The sequence below is a fragment of the Talpa europaea genome (genome assembly GCF_964194135.1).
Source record: "Talpa europaea genome assembly, chromosome: 12".
In the NCBI taxonomy this organism is placed as follows: Eukaryota; Metazoa; Chordata; class Mammalia; order Eulipotyphla; family Talpidae; genus Talpa; species Talpa europaea.
In genome coordinates, this window is record NC_140079.1 from 83,769,212 (window position 1) to 83,797,202 (window position 27,991).

General features: G+C 55.8%; 1 protein-coding gene across 5 annotated transcripts; it reads left to right on the top strand.

Annotated features, from left to right (window-relative positions):
• On the top strand, positions 1-27,522 carry GRID2IP (Grid2 interacting protein; the record flags this gene model as incomplete). Of its 5 annotated transcripts, none has more annotated exons than XM_084250634.1 (22): positions 1-420; positions 4,000-4,154; positions 11,267-11,515; positions 11,680-11,765; positions 14,629-14,698; positions 15,169-15,263; positions 15,586-15,769; positions 17,273-17,427; positions 18,367-18,510; positions 18,749-18,846; positions 19,017-19,134; positions 19,893-20,248; positions 20,660-21,076; positions 22,916-23,003; positions 23,732-23,809; positions 24,280-24,476; positions 24,803-24,958; positions 25,104-25,190; positions 25,996-26,125; positions 26,215-26,333; positions 26,957-27,121; positions 27,341-27,522. In XM_084250634.1, 22 exons carry the CDS (start codon positions 7-9, stop codon positions 27,410-27,412), a joined length of 3,633 nt encoding a protein of 1,210 aa, XP_084106760.1. In that variant the 3' UTR covers positions 27,413-27,522. The 5 variants fall into 5 exon arrangements, with proteins under 5 accessions (XP_084106760.1, XP_084106756.1, XP_084106759.1 ...); XM_084250630.1 differs by having other exon boundaries at positions 7-420; positions 18,370-18,510; XM_084250633.1 differs by lacking the exons at positions 1-420; positions 4,000-4,154 and adding an exon at positions 5,194-5,207 and having other exon boundaries at positions 18,370-18,510.
• Between the last annotated feature and the right edge of the window lie 469 nt (positions 27,523-27,991).

Below are 27,991 nucleotides of genomic sequence, written 5' to 3' on the forward strand. Positions count from 1 at the left end.
GCTGCCATGCCGGCCACCAACCAGGGCTGGCCGGAGGACTTCGGCTTTCGGCTGGGCGGTTCGGGCCCCTGCTATGTCCTGGACGTGGCCGAGGGAAGCAGCGCGCACGCCGGGGGGCTGCGACCAGGGGACCAGATCCTGGAGGTGGAGGGGCTGGCTGTGGGCAGCCTAAGCCGTGAGGGGCTCTTGCGCCTGGCCCGGCGCTGCCCACGCGTGCCGCCCAGCCTGGGCGTGCTGCCGGGCCCCGACAGCGGCCCGGGAGCAGGATCCGGCTGCCTGCAGCGAACCACAACTTCGCGGCCCCTGCGCTCCGGCCGCGGCCTCTCCCTGGGCCGCGAGCTGCTGCTCTTGGCCCGCCGCAAGCGTCCGGACGCCGTGCACCGAGAGCGCAGGCGCAAGGCCCAGGAGTTCAGTCGCAAGGTAGGGAGGTGGGGCGGGGCTCGCGAGCGGGGTGGCTCCCCAGGAGGGGTTCGTAGGTGGGGGTAGAGCCTGGTGGTCTGGAGGGGTTTGGAGGGGGTTTGGAGGGGGCCTGCAGGGGGCCTGGACAGGGCCTGAATGGGGACTGGAGGGGCCTTGGAGGGGGCCTGGATGGGGCCTGGAGGGCTCCGGAGCTGAGGCTACTTGGAAGGACAGATTTCTCAGAGACAGTAAAGACCCTCAAGCGTCACGGCCTTGGCCTAATTTTGTAGAGATTGCTTGTAAGCTGGTAAATTTTACGTCTGCATATACCCTTGTAATCAGCACCCTCATCAAACTGTAAGCTAATAGAGTATAGATAATAACAGAATGGAGAATACAGATTAATTTCTTCACACCAGAAGATTTCCATGTGCCCCTTTCCGTGTCTATTTCTCCCATTAAGACGAAGCTTCTGTTCTGACTTCCACTGTTACAGATGACTATTCCGTTGGTGAACTAGACTTGGCAGAATTATACAACCTGTGATCTTGATGCCCAGCTTCTTGTACTAAATATGTCTGTAATTTTCACCCACGTCTGTAGCCATGGATCATTCTTGCTATGATCTGTGTGACTAACAATGTCTTAGTCCATTTGGGCAGTTATTGGGAGGGTCCAGGGAGCTCTTCCTAATTGCATGAATCCCAATCATGAAGACTCTACCCTCCTGATCTAAGCAACTCCTGAGAAACCCTATCTCCTATAGGGAGAAACCCTCTCTCCCTATCTCCTACCACCTTCATAGTGGTAGTGTAGGGGGAGCAGGCAAGGGAGGGATTAGGATTTCCAAGGATAAATGCTGTAATACTTAGTGTTCTTTTTCTAAGTGTGTCCACCTTAAATCAGAAGATACGACTTTCTTTCTATCGCCACAATAAGCTCTGTTGTGACAACCAAAATCAAGCGTCTTGGTGCCTTTACATCCACCACAGTTTAGTTTTCACACACAGAAATTTTTCCGAAGGCCCATGCGACTCTCTGGGACAGCTAACCTCTCCATGAGGTATCAGCATCCCAGACTCCTCCATCTCAGTTTGAAGCTTCAAAATTCCCTGAAGAAGAGGAAGAGAGCGTGGAAAGGTATGCGCTTGCTCTTAGGTACTTCAGGGATCAAGTGAACTACTACACCTTCAATCAGCACTCATTGGCCAGAATTAGTAACACTGCCCTCAAGGAATGCTGGGAAGTGTGGTCTTCTATGTATCCAGGAAAGAGAGGAGCTAGAAATATTGGTGAACAAGAGTACCTTAGACCCATCTGGCTACTAGAACAAAATCCCACAGACTGGGAAGCTCATAAACAACAGGAATAGATTCCTTGTAGTTCTGGAGGCTGGGTGCCAAGATCAGGAGTTGGAGATTAGTAGGGTGCCAACATAGTAGAGCAAGGGACCTCTTCTGGGTTGCAAACTTCTGGTTGTGTTCTCCAATGACAAAAGGGGTTAGGGAGCTCTGGGGTTGTTCTTTTATAGGGCACTAATATCATTCATTAGGATACCACCTTCATGTCCTAGTTACCTCCCAAAGACCCCACCTACTACTAGGACCTTGGGTTTTCAACACTTGAACTTTGGGAGGACATAGCATTCACACCATTACAATTATTCTCTGCTGTAATCCCATATGACCTGCCTCAGAACCAGGCTATATCTCCCTATGCCCTCATCACCACTCCTCAGAGTGGGAGGGCGTGTGGTCAAGCCCCAGAAGAGGAGAGTGGAAATGCAGACCTGGCCAGGAAGCAGGGCCAGGGTGCCCAGCCAAGGCCAGCTGTGGTGCTTTTCTGGTAAAAGGGAGAGGAGCGTGGTGGATTCTGGTTAGAGCTCACCAAGCATCCCCCAGAGCTGAAAGCAAATCCTCAACAAAAAAAAAAAAAAAAAAAAAAAACTGCCTCCAGAAGATGAAGGGCATCTGTGGGAGCCCCCGTTGATTTTCAACAATCAGCTCCCAGTTCCCGCCAGCGTTCTCCCTGCTCCAGTTTTTCTTTCTTGAAGGATATGATATTTAATAGAAAATCCAATAGTGTCCCTGATGGTGCCTCACGCTTAGATGTAGGTTGAGCGCATCTGGGTAATAGCTGACACCAAAACCCGCACTGCCACTCGGCCCCAGGAGGGAGGAGCTATTTTTTCCTCTTTCTTATATAAAACATCTTTCCAGCTAGCCATGTTCTCCTTTGAATCAAGGCTGCTGCTGACTTTGATTTCCAAGCCATTAACCTTCCTGGGCATGGTGGGTGGCACCAGGAGGGGAGCGCCTAGCATGGCAGCCTGCCCTACTCAGAGAGAGAGAAACCTGGAAATGCAGCGCTGGAATGTTCCATAAACATTCCAGTACCTACTATGTCAGGCCCTGTGCTTGGGACCAGACAGGAGTAAAACCTTAAGTCTGGGTCTCAGCAGTCATATCTGGGAGAGGAGAGACACACCAATCTGTGGTGTGATGTGCTCAGACTCAGGTGGCCTCTGAACCGGTACCCCTAACTAAGCCCTGCTGATAATGCCCACCCATCTTCTGTGGTGTCACCTCTTCCTGAAAGTCTTCCTTGATCCCTTTGTGGACCCTTCTAGAAAGCAGTTGCTCTCCTGTCCTTACAACATCTCCGCATCAGTTCCTTCAAGACTCAAAGCCCTGGGCAAGAGTTTCCAATTGACAGCGTCTGCAACATAACCTCCCATCTCGTTTGGGGTTTCCTCTCTTTTTGGCTGCAGAGCCAACAATCCAGAAATATCCCCCCCAGTGGCTGTGCTGCAGTCCTTTAGCCTACACCATCGATATTTTCATGGCCACTACGGCCTCAGTGCTAAGCAAAACACAGATGAGCCTCTTTACTCCTTCCTCACTGTCACTCATCTTATCTTCTCAGGGTGTATTTCAGAGAAGTTCCTAGTTGCAAGATCACTGGCTAGATGACTGCATTTTGGCTTTGGGCACACTTACCCAGCTGCCCTCCAGAAACCGGGGGCCCATGGGCACAATCATTTCCAGCAGCCACATAAAGTAAATATGCCTTGATTAGTGTCAGCTGGTTTGTACACAAAGAAAACAGTCTGGAGGGAGCATTAGGGGAGTCAGAATTCAGCACTACATATACACTCCAGGCTTTTTTGTGGAGCCAGAATGTTCTCTATGGGATCTCTGAGCGTACAGTGTAGTGGAAGGGAGTGTAGTATTATAATAGCAGTAACTAGCAATTATTGACTGCCTGGCATGTGGCTGAGCTCTTAATTGATTCCTTTGATCCTTACACTGTTCAGTGGAAGGGATGCCCTTGGTTTTGAGTCCTGTCCCCCCATCCTGGGTAAGTCACTTCGTTTCTACCAGCCTTAGTTTCCTTAGAGGTAAGAGGAAGATACCAGCCATGTCCTTGTAGGGCTGCTGGGAGGTTTGAAGTGACATGATGTGGGTAAAGGCCCCCGGCCTTGCTCCCACAACAGTTATACCAAGGAGGTAAACTAAAGCTGTAGGGGAGGGGGACGTGAATGATTCCCTTTTGTTCTGTCCCGGGTCCCTGTGGTCCCTGTGGGACCCCTCCTCATAGGTGGATGAAATCTTGGGAGACCAGCTGACGGCCAAGGAGCAGGTGTTCTCTGCACTGAAGCAGTTTGCAGCGGAGCAGCGGGTGGATGACCTGGTGTGGGAGCTCACCCTGGCTCTGCCCCGCGAGGCCCGAGGACCACTCCTGGACAACCTCAGGTACCTCAGTGTGTCTCCCTCAGGGGAGTCTCCTCTCCCACTGCCACCCAGACACTGCTGCTGCTGCTGGGTCGCCTGCTTCTGAACTAGACCCTGTCATCCCCTCGACCCCAGAACAAGAGGGGTCAGTCACCCTGGGAAGGGTGGCCAGGTGCCAGGATACCACTTTGAGTGAGAATGAAACAGCTGCCTCAGCGAGGTGGGACGGGCTGCAAGAGGATCCACCTCCTGATCTGAAGTCACAGCCTGCCCTGCCCTGTCCCCAAACCCAGAGCTTGGAAATCCCCAATAGGATACCAAGGTAGACCGAGGTCTTGATTGAGATGGAGGAATGGCACAACGGGAAGGGAAGGAAGTCTAGGTTGTGCTGTGTCCCCCAATACCCGACCCTACAAATGGTGCGTGCTCTGTCCTTTGATGATGCCAGATGAGTGCCAAGGACCTCACAGGGGTCTGGAAGAGTCTTCTCTTGCTGAGTTCCTGGGGCCTACTGAGGCTCAGAGAGGTCAAGAGGCTGACCCAAAGCCACACAGCAAATGAATGGCAGTAGCAATAACTATGACTGGTCAGCTGTGCACTTTCTATACTCTTCTGCTTCAGCTTTTTGAAACATCTTTAAGTTCATTCTTGGTAGGGGGTTTTCTTGTGGGTCCTCACCTGTCGTGACCAGAGGATCTCCAGAATCATCCCTTTCCTGTCAGGGTGTCACGGCCCTGCACAGCTTCCATCTGGACAGCTCTGAGCCTGAATGATTTGTTCTCCGCGGGGATCCTGCGGGGCTTCCTCTCCCTACCCCGCCTCCTGGCCCACCACCGCTCCCCCATTCCACCCCTCCCTCTTCCTGGGCTCAGCCCGCCCCCGCCCCCCTTCCGCCCCCCCCTCCGCCCCCTCCCCTCGCTGCCATTCACCCCAAGCCTGCCCCTCCCTCTGGGCCTGGCCAATGTCAGGGACCGGGCTGGCCACCCTCCCTCTCCAAGCCCCAGCGGCACTGCATCCCGGCTCCGCAGCGGAGCGCAGAAGGCCACGGAAAGAGGCCACCATGAGCTGCCTGGGGTGAGTTAGGGGCCTGCCCCTTGCTGGGAAAATCCAGAGGGGAAAAAAAGTTGTTTCTAGAACCGAACTGGTGGTGGAGATGATGTGCTGCTGCTGAGGGCTCCCTGGGGAAGTGTTCCGTGGGCAGCCCCACTGCCCCCCTCCCCACCAGGGCTGAGCTGGGGGCACCGCGCCGGGCGCTGAGAAGTTGGCATGCGTGTCTCCTGACCGCCAGCGGCCCGGACTCAGCTGGAGGCCCTCTCGGTCCCCTTGTCTCCCCTTGTCTCTGTCGGAGGCTGGCCGGCTTCTGTCCGTCTCTAACCGGGGCCAGCGTCTGTCTGTCTCCTGGGACAGCCCCCGTCCCTGCTTTTCCTTCAGCATCTGGTTCCCCAAGCGACTGACAGCCCTGGCAGCTGGTCAGCAAGAGCCTGATTGGGGGTGGCGCCCCCTTGGCCATGCTGGATTTTTGCCTGGAAAGCGGGAACCCTGGACACCTGGGGATGCCTCTCCCGGCATCATTCGGTCGCTGCTGGGGAGGATGAAACAGCAGCCTCTGTTGTCAGCTTGTGTCAAGTGCGACAGGAAAATTGGGGAGGCTGCTGGAGGAGGGGGCGGTGCCCAGCTGGGCTCTGCAGGGAGAGGGGTACCCTGGCAGCCTGGCTTCAGTCACCCTTACTTCCTCCTCCCCATCCCCCTCCCCACCCCCCACCCCCAGGCAAGTGGCCCGCAATGCTGGTTGCCAGGGATGCAGTGGTGATCCCCAGGTAGCACCTTCTAGGGAGCTTAGAAAGGGTATGTGATTTCAAGAGCTGAGGAACACCCCAGGGTTAATTCAGCCTGGGACAATCAGGGCAGGCTCCCCTGAGGAGGCAACAGATGCCTTTGCTAGGGTTCGGTGGCCTGTGGGGTGGTGGGTGGGGAGACAGTCCCCCAAAAAGTTTAGCAGGGCCACGCATCTAGCCACAGAGGTGGACTCCCCGTGTGTCAAGGCAAGGGTGGTACCATACAAATCCCAAGGAACCCAACAGTGCCAGACCCTGCGTCACTCTTCATGTGATGAGGTGCCATGAAGACCTACAGCTGTTCCCCTGGGACACACCCCTTTCACTCAGGAGAGATAAGGTTTATAAGAGAGGTTGAGCAGCCAAAGTGTAGAGAAGGGGTTGAAGAGTGGGGGACAGGGGTTGTGCTCAGCAGAGGCAGGAAGCTGCCACTCATGATATGGTCTCTGAGGGAAGGCTTGGAAGAAGGTGGAAGGCACTCATGAAGCTGCACCATCCCACACAGTAGCCACTGGCTATTTTAAATTAAATATTAAAAATCAAAACAACTGATTAAATCAATAGATTAACTATTAATCACTAGCTAGATTAAATTAATAAAATATATAAACTAAAATTTAAAATTCCATTTCCCAGCCTCACTCACCACACTTCAAGTGCTCAGTAGCCACAAATGACTAGCGGCTACCATATGGGACAGAGCTCACATAGCCCATAGCCAGCATCATGGAAGGTTCTCGTGGACAGTGCTGAGGGTGAGATTTGGGTCAGCGGCAGCAATGTGAGGGAAGAGTCTCATCCTCCTTTATAGCAGCAGGTGATCCTGGGCTCAGAGCCTAATATGGGTCTGTCCCAAAGGGATCCCAGTTTGATGAAGTGATAAAATTACTTTCTAATTAGAACAGTTCGGAAAGTGTGACGTGGCTAGGAGGAATGGGGAAGCTAGCCAGCTCCAGGGTAGGCCAGTGCTGCAGGAAATACACAAGGGACAGGGGAGGTGGACGCAATAGAGGCAAGGGGGTGGTGTGGAGCTGGAATCTGGAATCCCCGCAGACCTAGCTCAAACCCTAAGTCTACTATTGGCTGTGCAACATAGAGCAGGTTAATTGACCCTACATCTCATCTGTAAAATGGGTTGGTCAGCCCTACGTATTCACAGCAGGATTCTTGGTAGGACACCACATCAGTGCACTCTGCCAACTGCAAGCAGTGAGAGATTAGCTATGAATATGTTGTGTGAGGGAACATCTGTACCGCCTTTACCCTCTTCTGGTTTAAGGACAGTGTCAGGAACACCATAATACACAGTTATTGGGAGAAGTTCATGAAACTCTAAGTGAAAGCGATAGCATATAGCATGTGCTCAGTTAGTGTGGGTTTCTCTTAAGGGAAATCTCTCCTGAGAGAGGTTTCTCCACCATGGCGCTTTTGACAATTCTCTGTTGCTGAGAGCCAGCCTGTATTTATAGGAAGTTTAGCAGCATCCCTGGCCTCCACCCACTAGATACCAGTAGTGCATCCCCCTACTGGCCCAGTCCATCATTGTGTGATAACCAAAACTGTCCCCAGAATGCACCAAATGTCCCTGATGGACAAACTTGTCCCCTATTGAGAACAAGTGTCCTGGAGTGATCTGCCTTCAGTAGCACCCTCTGGATGAGGCAGGCACTTCAGGGAAGGCCAGCTGTTGCCTCCCCTGCTGCCTTAGGTCCTCTGGCCAGATGCACCAGCTGCAGAACTTTTTGGTGTCTTCACTGTGCAGGGCAGGACCCAACCCAGGCAGCGTGCACACTACTGACTGTGTCTGGATTTCTGCCTGAGCATCTGCTCCGTGGTCACACCTCCCCTGGCCACAGCATGACAGGCAGTCTTCAATGCTGGGCTGTCGCAGCTGGTACAAAACAACTAGAAATGACCCTAGCAGGGTGGGATGGTTGTGGCCCTGCAGAAATCAGAGAGCTGTGCTCTTTGTGAGAGTTTTCAGTTATTTCTCTCCCTGGCAGGGCTAAGGACAAGTACTGATGAGGACACTGCCTGAGTGCTGGCTCTGGCTTCCTGTTGCCGCCAAGGAGAAATGTGGAGCCAGCTGGGTTGAACACCGCAGCTGGTGGTAGGGTTGGGGGTGGGGGGAGGCAGGAATGGAACAGGCATGGGAGGCTGAGGTGTACTGGGCAGCATGGTCTGGACACAGTATCAGTACCAAAGACCATCAGGAAGTCTACAGGGTCCTGCCCTTGATGGGCTGTAGGAACCCCTAGGTAGGGCCATGCAAACTGTTCCTCCCAATGACTGAGACAGGTCAAGTCCCCAGGGTTTCCAGCCTCGGCCTGCCCTTCCAGCCTGTCTGGGTGGTGGCGGGGACCTCCTGGTTCCCCATCATTCTCTTGGTGCAGTCTCATCTGCTGACTTGTCATTCAAGGCTTCCCTTCTAGCCTTTCTCCACTGGTGCTTTCCCGAGTAGGGGGAGAGGCCTTCCACTTGTTAGCCCAAGCCCACCTCTGCTGAACCCTGGGGCCCGGGACAAAGCCCACCCCTTCCGGAAAGCGGCCCAGGGCTTACAAAATGCTACCGGCCGCCCTCTGAACTGTGGCGTTCAGTCTCGCTGAGCCAGTGGGACCCGCCACTCTGCCTGTTGTCAGGGCGCCACGGCCCGAGAAGTCCGAGGCTTGGCACCTGCGTAGGTACGAATCTCCGGAGGGTGCCTAGAGGAGGCAGTGTAAAGGCATCCAACCTCCCCCAGCTTCCAGCGAGCAAGCCAAGGGTCCCCCAGAGGGGAGGGGCGGGGCGGGGCCACCCGAGAAGGGGCGGGCGCGGGGCCGCGGCTTGGACCAGCTCGGGAGGGGCCGCGCGCGCTCGCCCGGCAGAGGCGCGTGGAGTCGCGGTACCCTATCTCTGCTACCGGGCTTGGCCAAGCCCTGCCCGTCGGCACCAGCCACGTCGCCGTCGCCGGCTCCAGATGGGGAAGGACCAGGGCTTCTCTCGGCACTTTCGGTAGTTTCCCCACTGCGCCCCGGGAACCTTGCGCCCTGCGCGCGGCGGACCCGCCTCCCGCCGGCCTGAAACTGGGTGGGGCTAGAGCTTTGAGGGGGCTTCCCTGCCCTGGGTGGGCACCTTCCGAACCTGGTACGGTCCCAAAAGCTGGGGAGGGCGATAACAGACTGCAAGGATACAGGAGGGCGAGTTCTCTGCGTGGGCGACCGGAGCTTGCCCGACCCTTGGGGTTGAGATCTGGGTCCAGGATCTCGGGCTGGGATTGAAAAGCTCTTTCCTACGACTGGGCTGGTCTGGGAAACTGCACAGAGAATGAGGCAGAAAATGTGGCGAGGAGAGATAGGACCCTAGGACCAATCCTGGTAGGAATCTGGAGTTCGATTTAGACTTGATCCTCCAGGCAGAGAGAATTGAGTGCAAAGGTCACTGTGTGGCCCCCTGGAGGTGCCCTGAAGGTTGGCCTAGCTGTGGGGGTCAGAGGGACCACAAAGGTTCCTGAGGCTTCTCTGGTCTTGTCTGTGCTAGATCTATAGGGAACAGACCGGAGCCACTTGGAGGGGTCAAGGGAGCTGGGAAGAAGGATGACTAGTTCACCAGGCAGCCTTGGGCTCTGGTATGACCCCAAGGACATCAAACAGCGAATGGGTCACCCAACTCTTGCACCTGTGCAGTTGCTACTAACCCTGGTTCTCACCAGGGGGCAAGGCCTTTCTAACTGCTGCTTGAGGGTGGAGCCCCAGCTGGCCCCCACCCAGGTTGGTCCCAGGGTTTGGGGGTGCTGCTCTCTGAAACCTGTGACTGAGGCCTAAAAGTTTGAAGTGGACCATTTCAGGCATGCCATCATCTCTTTCCCTGGGCATGAAGCATGGGGCGGGCTTGAAAGGGTGTGGGGGGAATGTGAGGTTGTGCAGGCCAAGCAGATGGAGGGGTCAGTCTCTGGAGAACTTGAGTGACCATCTGGGGAGGGAGGCTGAAGCTGCAGATTTTTGAGAATCACTGCAGATGGGCAAGGATTTGCATATCAGGCCAGGCCAGGACACTCCTGGCAGAGTTGAGCCGGCCATTCATTCTGGCTTCCTAATTGCCTGGAACATCCAGACCTGGAATAGAGCTCACTGGGCTGGGGGTGGTGGTGGTGGTGGTGGTTACAGGGATGCACCCCTCCTCCTGGAGGATCTATATCCCTTCCCACCAGGCAGTTTATTCTGCTCACCCAGGCTTATTAATCCTCCCCACAGAGGTCAGAGGAACTGAGTGGGGGCCCATGGGGGACCTCAGAGGGTTTGTATTTCAGCTGGCTCTCACTCTTCCCTCTTCTCCATGCCCTTGGCCTTGTTTTCTGGTATAAAGAACAGGAAAGGGAGCCTTGGGAGGGAGCCAGGGGGCCTCACTAGCAGCCCGAGCTTCTCAAACCCTGATCAGAGCCCCACCACTGTGCTAAGGCTCAGAAGCTGAACTTCAATCCCAGTTTGCCAGGGCCCATCTGTGTAACCTGGGAGTTACACATCCTCTCTGAGCTTCAGAATCCTCTGCCATGAACCAGGGAGGCCATCAGGACATGGACCACTGCTGTTTCTCAAAGGTGGGGTTGGATCTCATGAAGAACCCATGGAGTCACTGAGAGTACCTCCCATGTGCGCTGGTCCGAAGCTGAGTTATGAACTCAGCCCTCAAAAAGCTTCCAGCCTCAGAAAGGAGACCCATGAGCACCAAGCATCATTCCAGGCTGTGGACTCCACACAGGGGCCATGCCAGCCTCTTCTGCCTCTCACCACTTCCATGCCCATTCCTCTGAGAGTGGGAACCACACTGTATCTCCAGCTTTGTACCCCAGTCCCTGGCTGGCACAGGATTAAATTGAAGGAAGGCCAGTGTTGGGTGTTGAAGGGAACCCCGTTTAGCTAAGGGAACAGAGAGTGTACCTGACAGGGACAAAAGCCTGAGCAAAATCACATTCTGAGTCTGCAGTTGTAGGAGGGCTGGCCAGAGAAGCAAGTGGGAACACTTGGAGTATCCTGAGGGGATGGGGGAGTCTGACTCTGGGAGGGTTGTGGCTTCAATTTTCTCCAGCAGAGCTACTGGAATCATGCCGGGAGAAGGTCGATGGTGGGGATCCCAGCCTGGTGCTGGCCTAGCGGGTGCAAGGTGATGACACAAGGTGGAGGAAACCGGGTGCTGTGCTCCTTGTATAGCCGGTTGAGGCGCAAGTTAGGGTGGTCCCCAAGTAGAGGCACCTTTGGATCACGATTTGCCGCGATCCGGGCGCTGCCAGCGGGCGCGCCTCGACTCTGCCGTCCTCACCCGCAGGATCTTCATCCCCAAGAAGCACCGGGCGCGCTTCGACGAGGTGGTGTCGCAGGGTCTGCTGGGCAAACTGTGCCGTGTCCGGCGGGCTCAGGGAGCGCAGCGGCTGCGCCGGAGCCGCAGCGAGGAGAGGCCCGAGCGCCTCCTGGTGTCCACGCGCGCCAGCGCCGCGCCGCGCCGCCCCGATGAGCCGCCCCCGCGCAAGGCCGCTTCGCTGCTGGGTGGTCGCGCCTGCCCCGGGGGCGCGCGCAGGTACGCGGGGGAGAGACGCCAGGGTCGAGGGCGTGGGGCAGAGGATGGACGCCTGGAAGCCGGCAGGAGCGGGACGCTGGACCTCTCCCGCCAATATGGCCAGCCTGCCTCTCCCCGGAGCAGGGCACGCTGCCTGCCCCCTACTTTCCTCTTCTGTCTCCCAGGACAGTACGAGTCTACAAGGGCAACAAGAGCTTCGGCTTCACGCTGCGCGGACATGGACCGGTCTGGATTGAGTCTGTCCTCCCCGGTAAGGGGTGGGCCAGTTACCCTAAAAGTCCCTAAGGCCCAGGATGGGTTGAAGGACCTTGCTAGGCCGCTACTCGGCAACCACCCTCCCCACAACCAACCTCTGAGTACCACAGAGCAGCAGGTCCAAATCAGGGCAAACGCCCACCAAGCAGGGTCACCCCTGGGCCAAGCGAGCTGAGGTCTTCATCCAGAGGTTTCCTGTGTTCGCAGGGAGGAGTGGTTCACTGCCAGGGATACTGGAGCACCCAGGCAGAGCTGATGCCTGCCCAGGCTGCGCCCCAAGCAACATTCCTTGAGCCAACTGCCCACTGTGAACTGGACTCTTGAACAGGCCAGACTAGACAGGCAAGAAGGCCTCAGGACTCTGCCCCCCATACAATCCCCTCACTTTCCCCCACCAATCTGGACTCCCCACCTCCTCCTACCCAGCTTGCTCCTTAAATGGTGGCATCTTGAAGTAGCAGCACCTTCTCTGTGTAGGCGTTACTACTTCTGCACCTCCTGCCCCAGGGGACCGTGAGGGTAAGACACCATTCAGGAGACCGTGGAGCAGAGGAGTCCCCTGGTACTGAATTGAACTCTTCCTCCCTGTAACTGCCCCACAGGACTGGGTCACCTGCACCTAGGTCCTGCCAGGTCTGAGCGTGATGCTGTCAATGACACATCCCCTGTTGATGCTGTGTCCTTTCTGCCCCCTGTATCTCGGTCTCCAGTGTACAGGTCTGTGAGACGGGCATCTTCTGATTCCCGGGGAAGTGCCTCAGAGCCTTTGCATCACTGTTCTGGCCATCAGCTTATTCTGAGACTGAACCTGATGACCCGCATCTGCCACTTCATCTCAGATTTGTGCAACAACTTGGCAAGTTGTTGCCACACTATTCAGGAAAAGCCTGAAGGCAGCTTTCTAGGGAGCTTCCTTTTGAAATGATTAATTTCTTTGTAGGTGTCTCTTCCAAATGTTTTGCCCACACCACACCCTCCTTATCCCTGCCTCTTCTGTAAGAGAGACCTGGTCTAGGGCCATGTTAAAATCCAGGAGTACTGTTCTCCTCAGCCCAATCTTTATTTTTTTTTAAGATTATTTATTTATACAAGCAATGGGTATGGTCAGAAACACAGGATGGTGAGAGAATTCACCAGAGCCAGAGCAGGGAACAGAACAGGCAGAAGGACTGAAGTACACTGCTGAGGGGAACAGCGGGCGGCAGGAAAGGTCTGCGTGCCATGTGGGACCCTCCCCGGTGGCCGGGTATCGAACCGGCGTTGCAGAGGCCACGGGCCGCTTCGCAACCCAGCGCTCAACCACTGTGCCACCGGGGAGGCCCAGCCCAGTCTTTAAACTGTTAATTCCATGCCGTCCTTCATAGGAAGTCAAATGAAGCATTGATGGGAGCTTTTACAGACTGGGAAACTGAGGCCTAGAGAGGTTCTGGCAAATCAAGGAGCAGAACCTGGGGTTTCCCAGCTCCTGACTCAGTGACCTTAAATCCCCTGCTACACCCCTCTGACTCTCCTACCCCCAGGCTGGCCCAGGCTTCCAGGCAGGCCAGGTTGGATTCATTATGACCAATACTCTCGCCCCATTTTTAGTCCCAGAGAAAGGACTTTCCCTGGTCATTCCCTTCCTCAACAGACTTTCCCCGCAGCCTCAAGAGAAAACTGTTCCCAATCTAAGTGTATATTTTATTTAGTTATTTATCATCCCCCGCCACTTGATTCCAAATTAGACTGAAGACTAATAAGAGACGGAAAGAAAAAAATACTATATCCGTAGGTGCAAATTTACCAGCCCCTCTCTCCCTTCCCTGGCTGGTAAGCGCTGAGGTAGGTCTCACCTTGGGAGTCAATCAGCCAGAGTGAGAATTAGCTGCTCCCATTTGTTAAAATGTAGGCTTTGTTATTATTCAGATATGATGAGGCCAACAGGCCAAGAGAGAGCAGCCATTGAAAAGATGGTGACTTACGGCTCCCAAGAGCAGGGGGCACGGGATGCCACACAGGCCACCCAGGGCAGCACCAGGATCAGTCAGGAGGCAGACAGAGGGAGTGAGGAGAACTCAGGGACAAGAACCCTTTTTGTGGTTTTTGTGGGAATGGCTGAGGCAGGGGAAGCAGGCTAAACAGGTTTAGGATTGGCTAGTTTGAGTAAGTTCCAAGATCTGGGGACACAGGCCTGTCCCTAGTTGTCTGTACTTGGCCCTGGGTGATTCAGGCAGAAAGTCATGACCCAGAGTGTGAGACCCCATAGAGGAGGGGGCTTGTGGGGGTCCAGGATTAGTTGGTTTGTACGTGAATGGCGTGCTTGCACACCACCCCTTGACCATCTCTGGGATTTGGCTAACTCTGGAGGACACTCCTCCCAGTATTAGCAAGGCCCAAGAGGTCAAAGCTCCAGAAGCCCAGGAAATAAGAAGCATGATTAATATGCCATGTTTCCCAGCCTGAGGGAGGAGCCTGCCACCCTCTAGCAGACACATTTCTTCCCTGATAAACGAAACCACAGAGGAATGGTATGTGATGCAGACCACAGTACGAGGGTCAGGACGGTATCTGGAGCAGGGTCCTCTGCAGGATGGACAGATGCTACAGAAATTCGCTCTCAGTTCCTTCCATGTCTCTGCTCTTCTCCAGCAGCTCAGGCTGACCACTTCATGCCCTGAGCCCCCCAGCCCCCATCCACGGGTCACTCCCTGCTGAGAGCAGCTGAGGTCAGAGGCCCTGAGTCTGATGTGGGGACCTGCTGACTTGATTTGGTTCTCTTCTGCTGCCTATTTCACACTGGCCAGACTGTAGTCAGTGTCTGGCTCGCAGAGCAGGCTGCTGCCCACCTGACCAGCATGCCCTTCCTTTCTTGTTTCCAGGGAGCCCTGCTGACAATGCTTCCCTCAAGTCAGGTGACCGGATCCTCTTCCTTAATGGACTGGACATGAGGTCAGAGGCCATTGGGGATATCAGAGCTTAGTGATAAACTGTCCCCCAAGACTCCTGTCTCTTGGGACATTCAGACCACAGTCCTGATCCCCTTTGACCAGTTGGTCCCCAGGGTCTGTCCCACTTCCTATATGAACTCTTAAATCTGTCCTCCCACCCCGGCCAGGGTCAGTGCATCCTTTCAGCCAGCGACACTGTGCTGGGAACACAGAGTCGAATGGGCCATCTGCGTCTTGCCTGGGAACCCCACCTAGGGGTGATGTGGGCACAACCCAGAGTGCCCAGCTGGTCCTGGGCCTGGAGTTTCTCCTACAAAGATTAGGAGGCAGGAGTGGCAGGGCCTGGGGTTCTGTTTCTGGCCCAGCAGTAGACTATGCTGTGGCCTCTAGGGCAGGACAGGGAGGTATGGTGGGTGGTGGTGGACAGAGCTCATCCCGGTCAGGCCCTCCTGGGCCATCTTTGCTTGGCAGGAACTGCTCCCATGACAAGGTGGTGTCCATGCTGCAGGGCAGTGGTGCAATGCCTACATTGGTGGTGGAGGAGGGGCTCGTCTCGTTCGCCAGTGGTGAGACCCTGCCCCCCAGCCACTTGGCTGCCTTGGCCCCCAGGAACCCTGTTGGGGCTGCCATGTGTGGCATTTCTGAGTTTTCAGAGGACTCTGCTTTCCCCCTCAAGCCTGCAGCTTCCCTCCCCGGTGTTACTCCCCAGGGGCAGAACCTAATGGGGCATCAGGAACCTGCCCTGACTCATCGTCCATTCTTATCCCCAGCCGGGGACAGCAGGTGTGCCTCCCAGGGCACAACTCTGCATGGCCACACCCCCACTCAGGAGGGCACCTGGACTAGGGACATGGGTCACCCGTGTCTGTCCTACCTATGGCCCCCCAGACTCTGATTCCTTGGATTCCCCCAACCCATCGTCGGCGCTCACCTCCCTGCAGTGGGTGGCGGACATCCTGCCATCCAGCATCCGGGTCCAGGGAAGGACTTTCAGCCAGCAGCTGGAGCACCTGCTCACTCCTCCCGAGCGCTATGGGGTCTGCCGGGCCCTGGAAAGCTTCTTCCAGCACAGGTGATTGGATCAGAGTGGTGGTGGGCACCTGCCCTGGGTGGGCCGCAATCTTACCCAGACTCACCAGTACGCCTCCCTGCCCTGCACAACTCTTATCTGCTGGGGAGGAGCACAAAGAGGGCAACACTGTTACCAGGGGCGGGCAGGGTGGGGACCGCTGGGCTGCTCTCGAACAAACAACTCGGAAACTAGGTGAGCCACAGCCTTCTCTGAAAAGAGAAGTAGGCAGTCACCACCTGCAGCGTGGTCAGAGAGACTGGTGCCCGCAAGACCCTGTTGGGGCTGGTTTGGTGTCTTTCGGTGACAGCATCCGGTGGTTGTCATACTTCTCAGTGCATAAGGTGTGTCATTGTCTTGGTGCCAGGCCCCTCACTTGTTTACTTCCTGTTCTTCTTTTGTTTAAACGTTTTTAGTGAGATCTAATTCACATACCATACAATTCACCCATTTAAGTGTATCACACACTGGTTTTTGGAATAGTCACACATATGTGCTACCATCACCACATTCAATTTTAGAAACTTTCATCATTTCAAAAGTACTATCTTCTTTTGATTTCATAATTTTACTTTTCACACCTAGAGTTCACCTTTATGTGGTGTGTTGTGAGGATCCAGTTTTATTTTTCCACATAATGCAGGGGTCAGCAAACTATTTCTCTAAAGGGCCAGAGAGTAGATATTTTTGGCTTTGCAGGCCAATACTGTCTCTGTTGAAACTATTCAACTCTGCTATTGGAACTTGAAATCAGCCATTAATAATATGCAAACAAATAGGCATCACCATGTTCCAGTGAGACCTTTCCAAAACAGGTCATTGTTTGCCAATCCTTAACCCTTGAAGAATACCACTTTGAACTGTGCAGGTCCATTTATACTCAACGTTCTTTTAGTAATGAGATTGGCCCTCCATATTGTGGGTCCTACAGTCACAGATTCAACCACCGACAGTTCTTGGTTAAGTCTGAAGATGCAGAACTTGCAGGGCCAAGGGCCGGCTATAAGGGACTTGAGCATCCTTGGATTTTGGTATCCAAGTGAGGTCCTGAAACCAGTCCCCCTCATGTACCAAAGGATGATTGTTGTTAAGTTTTGGGGGAGTCAGAGTTATTTACATATGAATTTTCTACCACACAAGGTTCGGCACCCCTAACCCCACGCTGTTGAAGGGTCAATTATAATGAGTCTGCTTTCCCAACATGCTACATGTTTTAATCTTCCCAAGAACTCTGTACAGCAGCTTTGTACTGTTCTTGTCCCTATTCCACTGACAAGGAAACTGAGGCATAAAGAAGTTAGGAAACTTGAGAAAGGTCACTTGGCTGGTAAGAGGCAGAGCCAGGATTTGAGTCTGGATGGCCTTCCTGCCTGCTTTCCTGCCCTGTGGGAGGGAGACAGCATGAGGCTGCATTCTATGGCCTGCAGGGGCTCCCCACCCCTCGTATGCCCTCACCCATGGTGAGCTCATGGACAATTAGCACTTTGCTCTTGCACCCTCCCCCAGGAACATTGATACCCTCATTGTCGACGTCTATCCTGTGCTGGACACACCTGCCAAGCAGGTCCTCTGGCAGTTCATCTACCAGCTGTTGACCTATGAGGAGCAGGAGCTGTGCCAGGAGAAAATTGCGTGCTTCCTGGGCTACACAGCCATGACAGGTGAGCTGGCTTGCCTTCCACTCACTTCCAGGTGAAAAGCCCCGGTACCTGGGCCCTACCCGCACACGGATGTACCCCTGCGCCCTGCAAATACCTGCCCATCACACCTGGTCTGGTCCTAGGAGTGCCCTCACCTTGACCTTTAAGCAGCATAAATATCCCCTATAATGGCTTGAGGGGCCTGAGGTTTCTCACACAGAAAATGGGGGTGACCTCAGTGCTGTGCTTTGCATCCTGGCAAGTGTGTGGGAGATCAAGGCACTGTGTGGACATTGTTTGTAGGCCTGGATCATGAGCGCATAGCTGGGTCACACCTGACTGGGGCTGGGGCACACAATGCACACCAGGACCCATGCCAGCTGTAGCCTCAGCCTCATGTTGCTGTGCACCCATCACAGCCTTCCCCCTTTGCCCACAAACCATGCGTTTAGGCCTCCAGAATCAGAAGTGAGCCCAACCCTGTGCATTTGTTCTAGACACACGGCACCTGCTGTCTCGGCCTGCAGCTCTCCTGCATGCTGGCCCTATGTATCCACCTCCCCAGCCCCAGGGACCCACAGTTTGTCAGGGGTAGGGGGAGATGAAGGATCGTAGCAAGAACCTAAGGGTGCATGATAATGTTCCACACATCTACCTAAGGCTAGAACCTTCCATTTTACCCCAAAATTCCCTGTGGGCAGCACAAGTTGTTGAGACTGGAAATCATTGTGTCCTAGGCTCTGGTCATGAGAAGAGGCCTGTGGTCATCTCTGCCAGGCTCAAGCTCCATCACCCCCTTGTCCCTCCAGTTCCTGGCATCTGGTTCCCATGCCAGGGCTTCCCCTTGAGAGCTTTCCTAGAGCTGGCCGGGGCAGAAGGCCATCGATACCTCTCCCTGTGTGTGGAGGCTCTTGTCTGGCCGAGAGGATAAAGGGCTCATCTCCTCTTCATGTTCCCCAGCAGAGCCTGAGCCTGAGCTGGACCTGGAGCCTGAGCCTGAGCCTGAGCCAGTGCCTGAGCTGCAGCCAAGAAGCTCCCTGAGGGCCTCCTCCATATGCCGCCGAAGCCTCCGGTCCCAAGGCCTGGAGTCCAGCCTCAGCTGTGGTGAGGCCATGGACAGAAAGACTGGAGCAATTGGGAGGGTGCTGCCAGGGCTGTGCTTCCACACCTGCAAAATGGATGTGGTGAGGTCGGAAACCCCTGGGAATGTGGGTGAGCAGGGCTGAGCAGGTGCCCTCCTTGCTGGTACTTTCTCCATGGACCCTGGCTGGGTCTGAGCCTTGGGACTCAGAAGTGGTCAGTAGACCCACCCTCAGATGTGGCTCATCGGACTCCCCTGCAGGTCCTGCCGACTGCCCCGAGATGCCACTTCCTCTCATCCCAGGCGAGCGCCAGGCAGGCGATGGCACGTCCCTCCCTGAGACCCCCAACCCCAAGATGGTGAGACCTCTCTACCCTCCTCGTGGTTTGGTGGGGGTGGAGAATGAGAGACCCATGTTGCTGGGGTGGTTCCCAGCGTCTCAGACCACCCAGACCTGACCTCCCAGGTCATGTTAGGGACACAGAGGAAGTGGGGGCAGGCTGAGCTAACTTCCACCCCTCTCCCCCAGATGTCAGCTGTCTATGCAGAGCTGGAGTCCCGCCTGAGCAGCAGCTTTAAAGGGAAAATGGGGACCACGTCCAGATCCCATGCCTCCCCTCCAATGCCCAGTCCAGCAGTCACAGCAGGTAGGGGCTCAGCCAACCTCAGATCCCGAGGGCAACACTGCTCTCTGTCCTCCTGGCCACCTGTCTGGGTATTGGCTCCACCTCCAGGCAGAACCCTGGACACACTCCCTTCCCCCCCATACTTTGCTCCATGGCCAAGGACTGGGTTGTAGGGAACCCTAGCAGCCTCCAGGGCTAGGGGCCACACATGTGAGGGGTGCCCACGATATGATCCTCTATAGAGCTAGAAAGGCAGAGTACTATCCCCAAAGACGTCCCCAAGTTAGCATGTGGCTATGGATAAACTCTCAAGTGTTTATGTTGCTGTGTAAATGGGACAGCAGGAAAAAGGGTGGCTCATAGGAGGTACATGCTGTTTCTCTGTTGTTCAGAATGCAGGGACCCCGGGAGATGCTCCTATGAGCTAAGGGCCTAGTGGAGGTGAAAGGTGCCTCATGGAGAAGGCCACTCTGCCCTTTGAGTTGCATTTGGTGGGGTCTGGGTGGGACGCTTGGTGTCCCTTCCAAGATGAACTGGGGTCTGCCTGTCCTGAGGCCAAGCAGTGCTCCCACTCCTACACTCTGACCTTTGCTCACCCTCGGGGAAGGACCTGGGGAGGCGGGTCTCCCAGGGTCTTCCTGTGCTGTGTCCAGAGAGGGAAGGAAGAGCGCCCCGGGGACACAGAGCCAGCCTGCCCTGGGCCCCTCCCCTCCAGCCTGCAGTACCTGGACCCCGGTACTGACTGCAGAGGGGTCCTCACGCTCCACCCCCCACCCCAGGGCCCAGGACCCTGTCCAACGTCTCCTGGCCCAGCGAGCGGCTCCTGCCCTCTCCCTGCTACTACCCGCTATGCTCAGGGGGCCTGGCCTCCCCCAGCAGCTCCGAGTCCCACCCCTACGCCAGCCTGGACAGCAGCAGGGCGCCCTCCCCACAGCCAGGCCCCGGGCCCAACCGCTCCGACAGCCCTCCCAGCCCGGACCCTGCCCGCCCACCCAGCCGAAGGAAGCTGTTCACCTTCTCCCGCCCTGTGCGAAGCCGGGATACAGACCGCTTCCTGGATGCACTGAGTGAGCAGCTGGGCCCCCGGGTCACCATCGTGGATGATTTTCTGAGTCCCGAGAATGACTACGAAGAGGTGAGCTTGGAAGCAGGTGTGGCGAGGAGGGGGTGGGGGGGAGGGGGTGCAGAGGTGATGAGGTGCATCTGCAAGAGGAATAGCATCCCAGTCGTCACAGACTCTCCCAGGCTACCCTACTCCCTGCCTTGGAGCTAGCTCCTCCTTTGACTTAAGCCTTACCTCTTGCCCCAGGCGATCTCATGCCCTGTTTGAGGCTATCCTGCCCCTTCCCTATTCCTTGTCCCAGGCTGCCTCTCACCCTGTCAGACTTTCCTACTCACAGCCTCAGGCCAGCCCACCAGACTATTCCTAACTTTGTCGACAGATTATCCCAACCTCCCCTGCAGGCTACCCCACTCTCCCTTGCCCCATGCTGTAGCCTCCAGGGCCCAGCTTCACCCTGCCTTCCCATTGTTCTGCCCCCTCTAGATGAGCTTCCATGATGACCAGGGCAGCTTTGTAACCAATGAGCGGAGCAGTGCTAGCGAGTGTATCAGCAGCAGCGAGGAAGGCAGCTCCCTCACCTACTCGTCCATCTCTGACCACATCCCCCCACCCCCACTTAGTCCCCCACCCCCACCACCCCTGCCCTTCCATGACCCCAAACCCAGTTCCCGCAACCCTGACGGTCCCCGGGTCCCCACTCAGATGTTGGCCAAGCCCCTCACCCAACTCAGCCATCCAGTTCCTCCACCACCGCCACCACCTCTACCCCCACCTGTGCCCTGTGCACCCCCCATGCTGTCCCGGGGCCTGGGCCACCGCCGAAGCGAGACCAGCCACATGAGCGTCAAGCGCCTGCGATGGGAGCAGGTGGAGAACTCAGAAGGCACCATCTGGGGTCAGGTAGGCATCCTAGCATCCTGCATCGGACCCTGCGTGGGTCCTTAAACCCTCCAACATCCCACTGTGGCACTTACTCACAGGAGCTAAGACTGAAGGATTCTTTAAAGGGCAGCTGGTCCAAAACCCTGCACACCAGTCTCCACCCTTCCACTCTGAGGCTTGAATTTGCTCCCAAACTACATTGCAATGCATACTTGAATACCTTCAATGATTAGGGAACTCACTAGCTAGCAAGGTATCTCTGTCCTCACTGGACAGTTCTAAATATCCTTTCTTGTATTGCTTTGAAATGTTGTCTCCCCAAGATATCCATGCAGAGCAAGTATATTTCCTTTGTGACAGAGGGAGCAGCCTGTCAGGTGAGCAAGACTCATCCCACCCCTTTTCTTTAGGTCATTCCCCTAGAGCATGGTTTCTAATCTCATTGTTTAGTGGTGATGCTCTGTGAAAGGGCAACCTTCATATGGGATCCCTAGTGGAACTTAATCATTTCAGAAGAGAAATATTTGCATCCTTTAACCTGGGAGTCATACTCCTTTTGATATGACCTGGGATCCCTCCAGCTTCTGGAGTTGCACAATATCACATCCCCTATCCTTAACTCTAGTCCCTTCATCTGCTTGGGACCAATATCATGCCCTTGCATGTAGCCACATTCTGTTGGAGCATGCTTGTCATTTCTTCCTATTGCCATCTCCTGGGTCCCTGTTCTGTCGGCTGCCTTCTCAGCCATTTTGGCATCAGCCCATACATAACTCCAGGGGAATTTTCCATGTTGCTAGTAAAGATGGTCAGCAGGACAAAACCACATATAGGGACCTACTGCGTCCCCTGGAGTCTCATTCCTATCAGCCTCAGCTGGGTCTTAAAGACTTGCTCTAAAAAGTGGTTCTGCCACTGGTTACTGAAGGTGGACACAGGTCATACATCTGACCAAGTCCACACCAGGTGTCCTGGCCCTGCAGTCAAATTAGGACACTTTGATGCTCTGCCTGCCCTCCCTTTGGGATCTCTTTCTTGGCAACCACCCCACCCTCACTCCCTGTTCAAGCCCCATATGACCCGTCTAGATAAGTCCACTCTCATCTGGACCATCCAGCTTTTAGCTCCTGGCATTGCCCTGCTTCCCTTCCCCAGCATTGGTTCATTCTGCCCACAGCATCTCTGATGAACTGAATCCCTGCAAAGGACACTTCAAATCAGGGCCAGACACATCAGCACCTCCTTAGGTTCTGTAGCTTCCTAAGTTGATTCTAGCCCCTTTATTCTCCTGCCCTAGTGCAGTTTCTGGCTTCTGCATGGATAGTGTTCCAGGTGTGAGTGTATATTGGCCACAAGAGGAAAGACTCATCACCTGGTTTTTGTTTTTGTTTTTTTTGTGGGTTTTAAAATTATTTATTTATTTGTTTGTTTATTTTTGAAGATTTATTTATTTATACAAGAACTGGGGTATAGGCCAGATGTGCGGGAGGGTGAGAGGATTCACCAGAGACAGAGCAGGGAACAGAACAGGCAGACTGAAGAAATACACTGCTGAGGGGAGCAGCAGGCGAGACAGGAGAGGTCTGCTGCTCCATGTGGGTATCTCCCCGGCCTGCCAGGATTGAGCCTGCACTGCAGAGGCTGCGGACAGCTTCACAGTGCTGTGCTCAACCCGCTGCACCACCAGGGAGGCCCTCATCACTTGTTAACCTACAGTGTGCCCCCAGTGTACCCCAGAGCCGGATGGGTGTTCTTCCAAGAGCTCCCAGTGCAGCCCTCAGAGAGTGGGTAGGAGGGGGAGACAGCAGACCAGGTACCAGTGTTCCTTTCACCCTGACCCTCCCCCACTCCTCACAGCTTGGGGAAGACTCTGACTATGATAAGCTGAGCGACATGGTGAAATACCTCGACCTGGAGCTCCACTTTGGCACCCAGAAACCTGCTAGTGAGTGGGGGAACCCAGATGCCAGTTCTGTAGAAGCCCACCCACTGCCTTCTGTGGCACCCAGCCTTAAAGTCCCCGAGGTCTGCACGCTCACTTACTTATGGTACCCCCAAGTTTTGTGGCTTCTCAGAACCCCCAAATAAGCTGGTACTTACTGCATGCTTGCCAAATGCTAGATACCCTCATTTCAAAATTAATCCTGTGACAACTCTGAGATAGGAACTGTGATCCCTCAACTCCCTGATGAGGAAGCACAGAGAGGGTAGGTTATTTGCTCAAAGTCACAGAGTGAGAATAGTGTGGTCAAGTGGCATCCACAATTTTTTTTGCCCCTTCCAGTTTTGCCCCTTCCTGGGTGTGTCCCTATAGATTTTGCCCTCCAGGCAGAGATTATGTGGAACGTGGTCCAGGATTGAGGATAAAGGCCTCTGTCCAACCAGGAAGCACCTGAAAAAGTGAGAGGTGTTTGGTTCTCCTTGCTTGTCCAGCTCAGTGCCAGTGGCCTAGGGGAGAGGCTGGGGGAGGGGTGTCACATGCTCCACTACGCTGAGTATATTTGACTGAGCCTGAGATGACAGAATGAGGGGACTGTGGTGCCTGAGCTTGATTCAGTTCCTGGCTGTGGGAGGCAGCGAGTCTAAGCTGTTGGCTGTGGTCCTACTCCTCCTGGCCCTCCCAGGCAGCCACCGCATAGCCCCCCCTTATTAAACCATCAGTTTCTCTTTCAGAGCCGGTGCCCCGGCCTGAACCCTTCAGGAAGAAGGAGGTGGTGGAGATCCTGTCTCACAAGAAGGCCTACAACACCTGTGAGGGGCCGGGAAGTTCAAAGGGTTGTGGGGGGCAGGAGGCGCCCCTCCTTCTGGGCCGCAGATTCTCGGATCCGCCTTGGGGGATTCAGCGTGGGGGCCCTGACACCTGCCGCCGGTCTAGATGAAGACCCCCTTCCAGGTCCCGCTGCCACCCAAATCCCACCTGGACGCAGAGGTCCACCTTGGGCCACACCCCGCCCGGCCCCGGTTGGCCCCGCTCGCGGCTGTCAGCGTCTCCCGGGTCACGCCCCGCCTCCAACCTCATCTCCCACCTGCCCTCGCCGGCCCCTCTCCTTCCTGGTCCCACTTATTTCTGGGTCTCTCTGCTCGAGAGTCCCCTCGCCCCCTTTCGATCGGTCGCGAGAAAGGCCGTGTCCGAGCCTGCCCGGCGGGCTCCTGGCCCGCCCCGACTCCTTGCCCCGGAGCCAGAGCCCCGCCCCTGGCTCACCCCGCGGTCCGGCCCGCAGCCATCCTGCTGGCCCACCTGAAGCTGAGCCCCGCGGAGCTGCGGCAGGTGCTCATGAGCATGGAGCCCCGGCGCCTGGAGCCCGCGCATCTGGCGCAGCTGCTGCTCTTCGCGCCGGACGCCGACGAGGAGCAGCGCTACCAGGCCTTCCGCGAGGCGCCCGGCCGCCTCAGCGAGCCAGACCAGTTCGTCCTGCAGGTGCTGCAGCCGTGACCCCCGCCCGGGGTCAGGGGCTGCTGTCTGGCCGCCTCCATCAGGGCCGTCGCTGCGCCCCGAGGCTGAGGGGGTCCTTCTCCCACCGCCACCAAGCTCACGCCTTTGAGTACCAGTTTTACTTAACCTTTGACACCAGCTCCCGTCGGGTCCAGGGCAGATGGGATGAGGGTGCCCCCTAGATGTGCTTATTTCTTTTTGTAAGCTACACCAGGCACCCAGGGGACCCTCTCTCTCGGCTGCGGTGGGGCAGGGGCTTCCTGGGGAGGGGGTGAAGGAAGGGATGAAGGCTCGCCCTGTCTCCTGGGTAGATGCTGTCGGTTCCTGAATACAAGACCCGCCTGCGCAGCCTCCACTTCCGGGCCACCCTACCAGAGAAGACAGAAGAGATCCGGGGTAGCCTGGAGTGCTTGCGCCAGGCCTCTCTCGAACTCAAGAACAGCCGGAAACTTGCCAAGATCCTGGAGGTGAGACAAAGCCCTTCCCTGGTCAATTCACCTGCCCCACTGCCCTGTGGGGCTTCCAGCCTGGAAGGCCCATCCTGAGAGTGGGCCAGGGGCTGGGGATGGGTGAGGACCTGGACAGGGCACCCACCCTCCTTCCTGTCTGCAGTTTGTGTTAGCCATGGGCAACTATCTCAACGATGGACAGCCCAAAACCAACAAGACCACAGGCTTCAAGATCAACTTCTTGACGGAGGTGAGGGGGCCAGTCAACAGTGATTGATTAGCCTGCTCTACTGCTGAGGCTGGAAGGCCAGGCATCACCTAAGCTGAGGGGAGAGGAGAGAACAGCTAGGATGGGAGACAGCAAAGGCTGTGCATGGTGCATGCGTGGGTGGGAAGGGCTTTTCCAGGCCAAGTCTCAGGATCTAGGAAAATGGAGTGGGGGGTGAGGGCAGGCAAGGGGGAGCATCCTCTGGGTAAATTCTGTGTCTCAGCACCACCACCACCACTGACCTGCCAGTCTTACCGCTGAAAGATATGGGGTCAGAGAAAGGACAGCTCAAGTATCCAAGCTTCCCCAGGGCTTCTGGGACTTTTCCCCAGGTTGCCTTTTATTATTTCTAAAAAAGAGAAAGAAAAACCCCATTTGTAATATGAATGATTTAGGGTGACTGAGGCGCAAATGGGTCGCCAATGTCTCCAGAAAGTGTAAGAGGGAAGATCTGTGAGTGATGCTCCTCGCCCCCCTGGAGTCAGAGACGCTTGGGCTATAGCTGCTGATAAGGAAAAACTCATAAGGACAGAACAACCAGGAAGCAGAGGCAGTGGGCCTGCTTCCTGGGGCCTCAAACATCTGGGCCAGGGAACTCTCAAACTCCTGGGAGGCCTGTGGCATCCCAGAGCTTCACAGTAAGGAATACTGGTAACCAGTTTACCAGCTTTGGAGTTAGCAAGTGTCAAGAGCCCAGAATTGATGCCATATCCCCAAGAAGCAGGGTCCAGATGATAAGGAATCTGATGGGGTCCTTGAAGAGATCTGTGTTGGGCATCACTTGCAGCTGAACTCCACCAAGACAGTGGATGGGAAGTCCACCTTCCTGCACATCCTTGCCAAATCTCTAAGCCAGCACTTCCCAGAACTTCTGGGCTTTGCTCAGGACCTGCCCACCGTGCCCCTGGCTGCCAAAGGTAGGTTGTGTGGGCACACAAGGAGGCAGAGACTCTACTGTGCTAGCTGGAAGGGCAGCCCCACAAGACTTTTGTGCCCTCCCCTACAGTGAACCAACGGGCCCTGACCAGTGACCTGGCTGACCTCCATGGCACCATCAATGAGATACAGGCTGCCTGCCAGAGCATGTCCCCTTCCAGTGAGGACAAGTTTGCTGTGGTCATGGCGGTATCCTCCAGCAACTGTCCCAGCACTGGTGGTCAGCTGGCTCTGTCTGTTGATGTTCCAGTGGCCACTGCAGAGGTCTGGGCAGAGGCTGCTCTGGGTCCTACAAGAGGGTCTGTCTGGGTCATTTATCATCTAAGTATGTATGCCAGGTCTTTATGTAACAGGATGAGCTCTTTTGATTGTTCTAGAGCCACTGCCTTGCCCCATCCATCCTCTTACAGTAGAGCCTAGATTGAGGTCTCAAGATACAAAGAGAGGCCTGTCAGGACCGGGCCAGCCAAAAGCAGGCAGGAGGGGGGAAGCCTCCCACTCCGCACAGAGAGGGACAGATGTGAGGCAGAGAAGGGCCTAGAGCTGGAGGAGTAACGGGGCTACTGCAAAGGAGTGGTTGGGAAAGAGGCACCTGAGCAGAGCCCAGAGGGAAGAGAGCAAGCGAGAGGCCTGAGATTGCACTGAAAGTGGCAGCTTTCATGATAGGCTTGGGCAGCCGAGGGACTGGAGCCTCTCAGCCAGGCTGGTACCCAGCTGAACACAGGGCCTGGAGGGCAGCAGGGCCTAGGGTCACTGCCAGGAACTTGGGAGCACCTAGAAGGCTGGCAGTGCCCTTAACAGAGCCCCATCAGGCCTTCCTGGAGACAGCCCAGCCAGCGCTGCGGGCGCTGGACGGGCTGCAGCGGGATGCCACAGAGGAGCTGGGCAAAGCTCTGGCCTTCTTTGGCGAGGATTCCAAAGCCACCACCTCCGAGGCCTTCTTTGGCATCTTCGCTGAATTTATGAGCAAGTTTGAGGTGAGTCATGGTGGGAGGCCTGAGGGGCCCCTTAGGAGAGGTGGGAGCCCGGGGAAAAAGAGGGTTGGGAAAGTGCCCCAGTGAGTGACATCCCCACACACCTGGCGTGGAGCTGGTAGGTCCCTGTCTTGGTTCCTGGAGTGGAAAGATGAAGCAGGGGGTTGTCTAGGGGCTCCTGGGACCACTGACCAACCCTCCCGCACACTCCTCCCTCTCCAGCGAGCACTCAGCGACCTGCAGGCCGGCGAGGGCACGCGCAGTTCTGGGATGGTTTCGCCCCTGGCCTGGTGATGGCACTGGCCCCATGCCCTGTGCGGTCTGAGAGCCCAGATGGACACTGACGCTGGAGGCTGGACCCCAGAGAGGCTGCCAAGGTCCCAGGAGTCCCGCCCCCAACCCTTCATGCTACTTCCAGCTGGGACCTTGACTCCATCCCGCCGAGCCCACTGCCCGCCCTTCATAACCCTGGAGCATCCTGGTATGGACTGGGTCACCCCCAAGTTTCCAGCTACCTCAGCTGTCCAACTCTGCTGCCCACAGAGGTGCAGGGTTCAGAGGGACCACCCTCTCTGGGGCCGAGTGTTTGGGGAATGGGCAGATGTGCTGAGTCCCCAGGGGGGCAGGAACTGTGGCCATTAAAGCCCCTTCCAGCTGCTGCTCTCCTGACCCTGATCCTCACCCCAGCCTCACACCAGGTCCCCTTCCATCCAGTGTGTGCCCTTGGGAAGTTTCAGTTAGGGAAGGGGGACTATGACCAATCCCAATAGGTGGATGAAGAAGTGGCTGCCACCCTCCCTGGGCAGAGTTCTGCAGAGCACACCTGCCCAGGCAAGAGGACATCTGAACGTCCCTTCTGAGCCCAGAGGACAC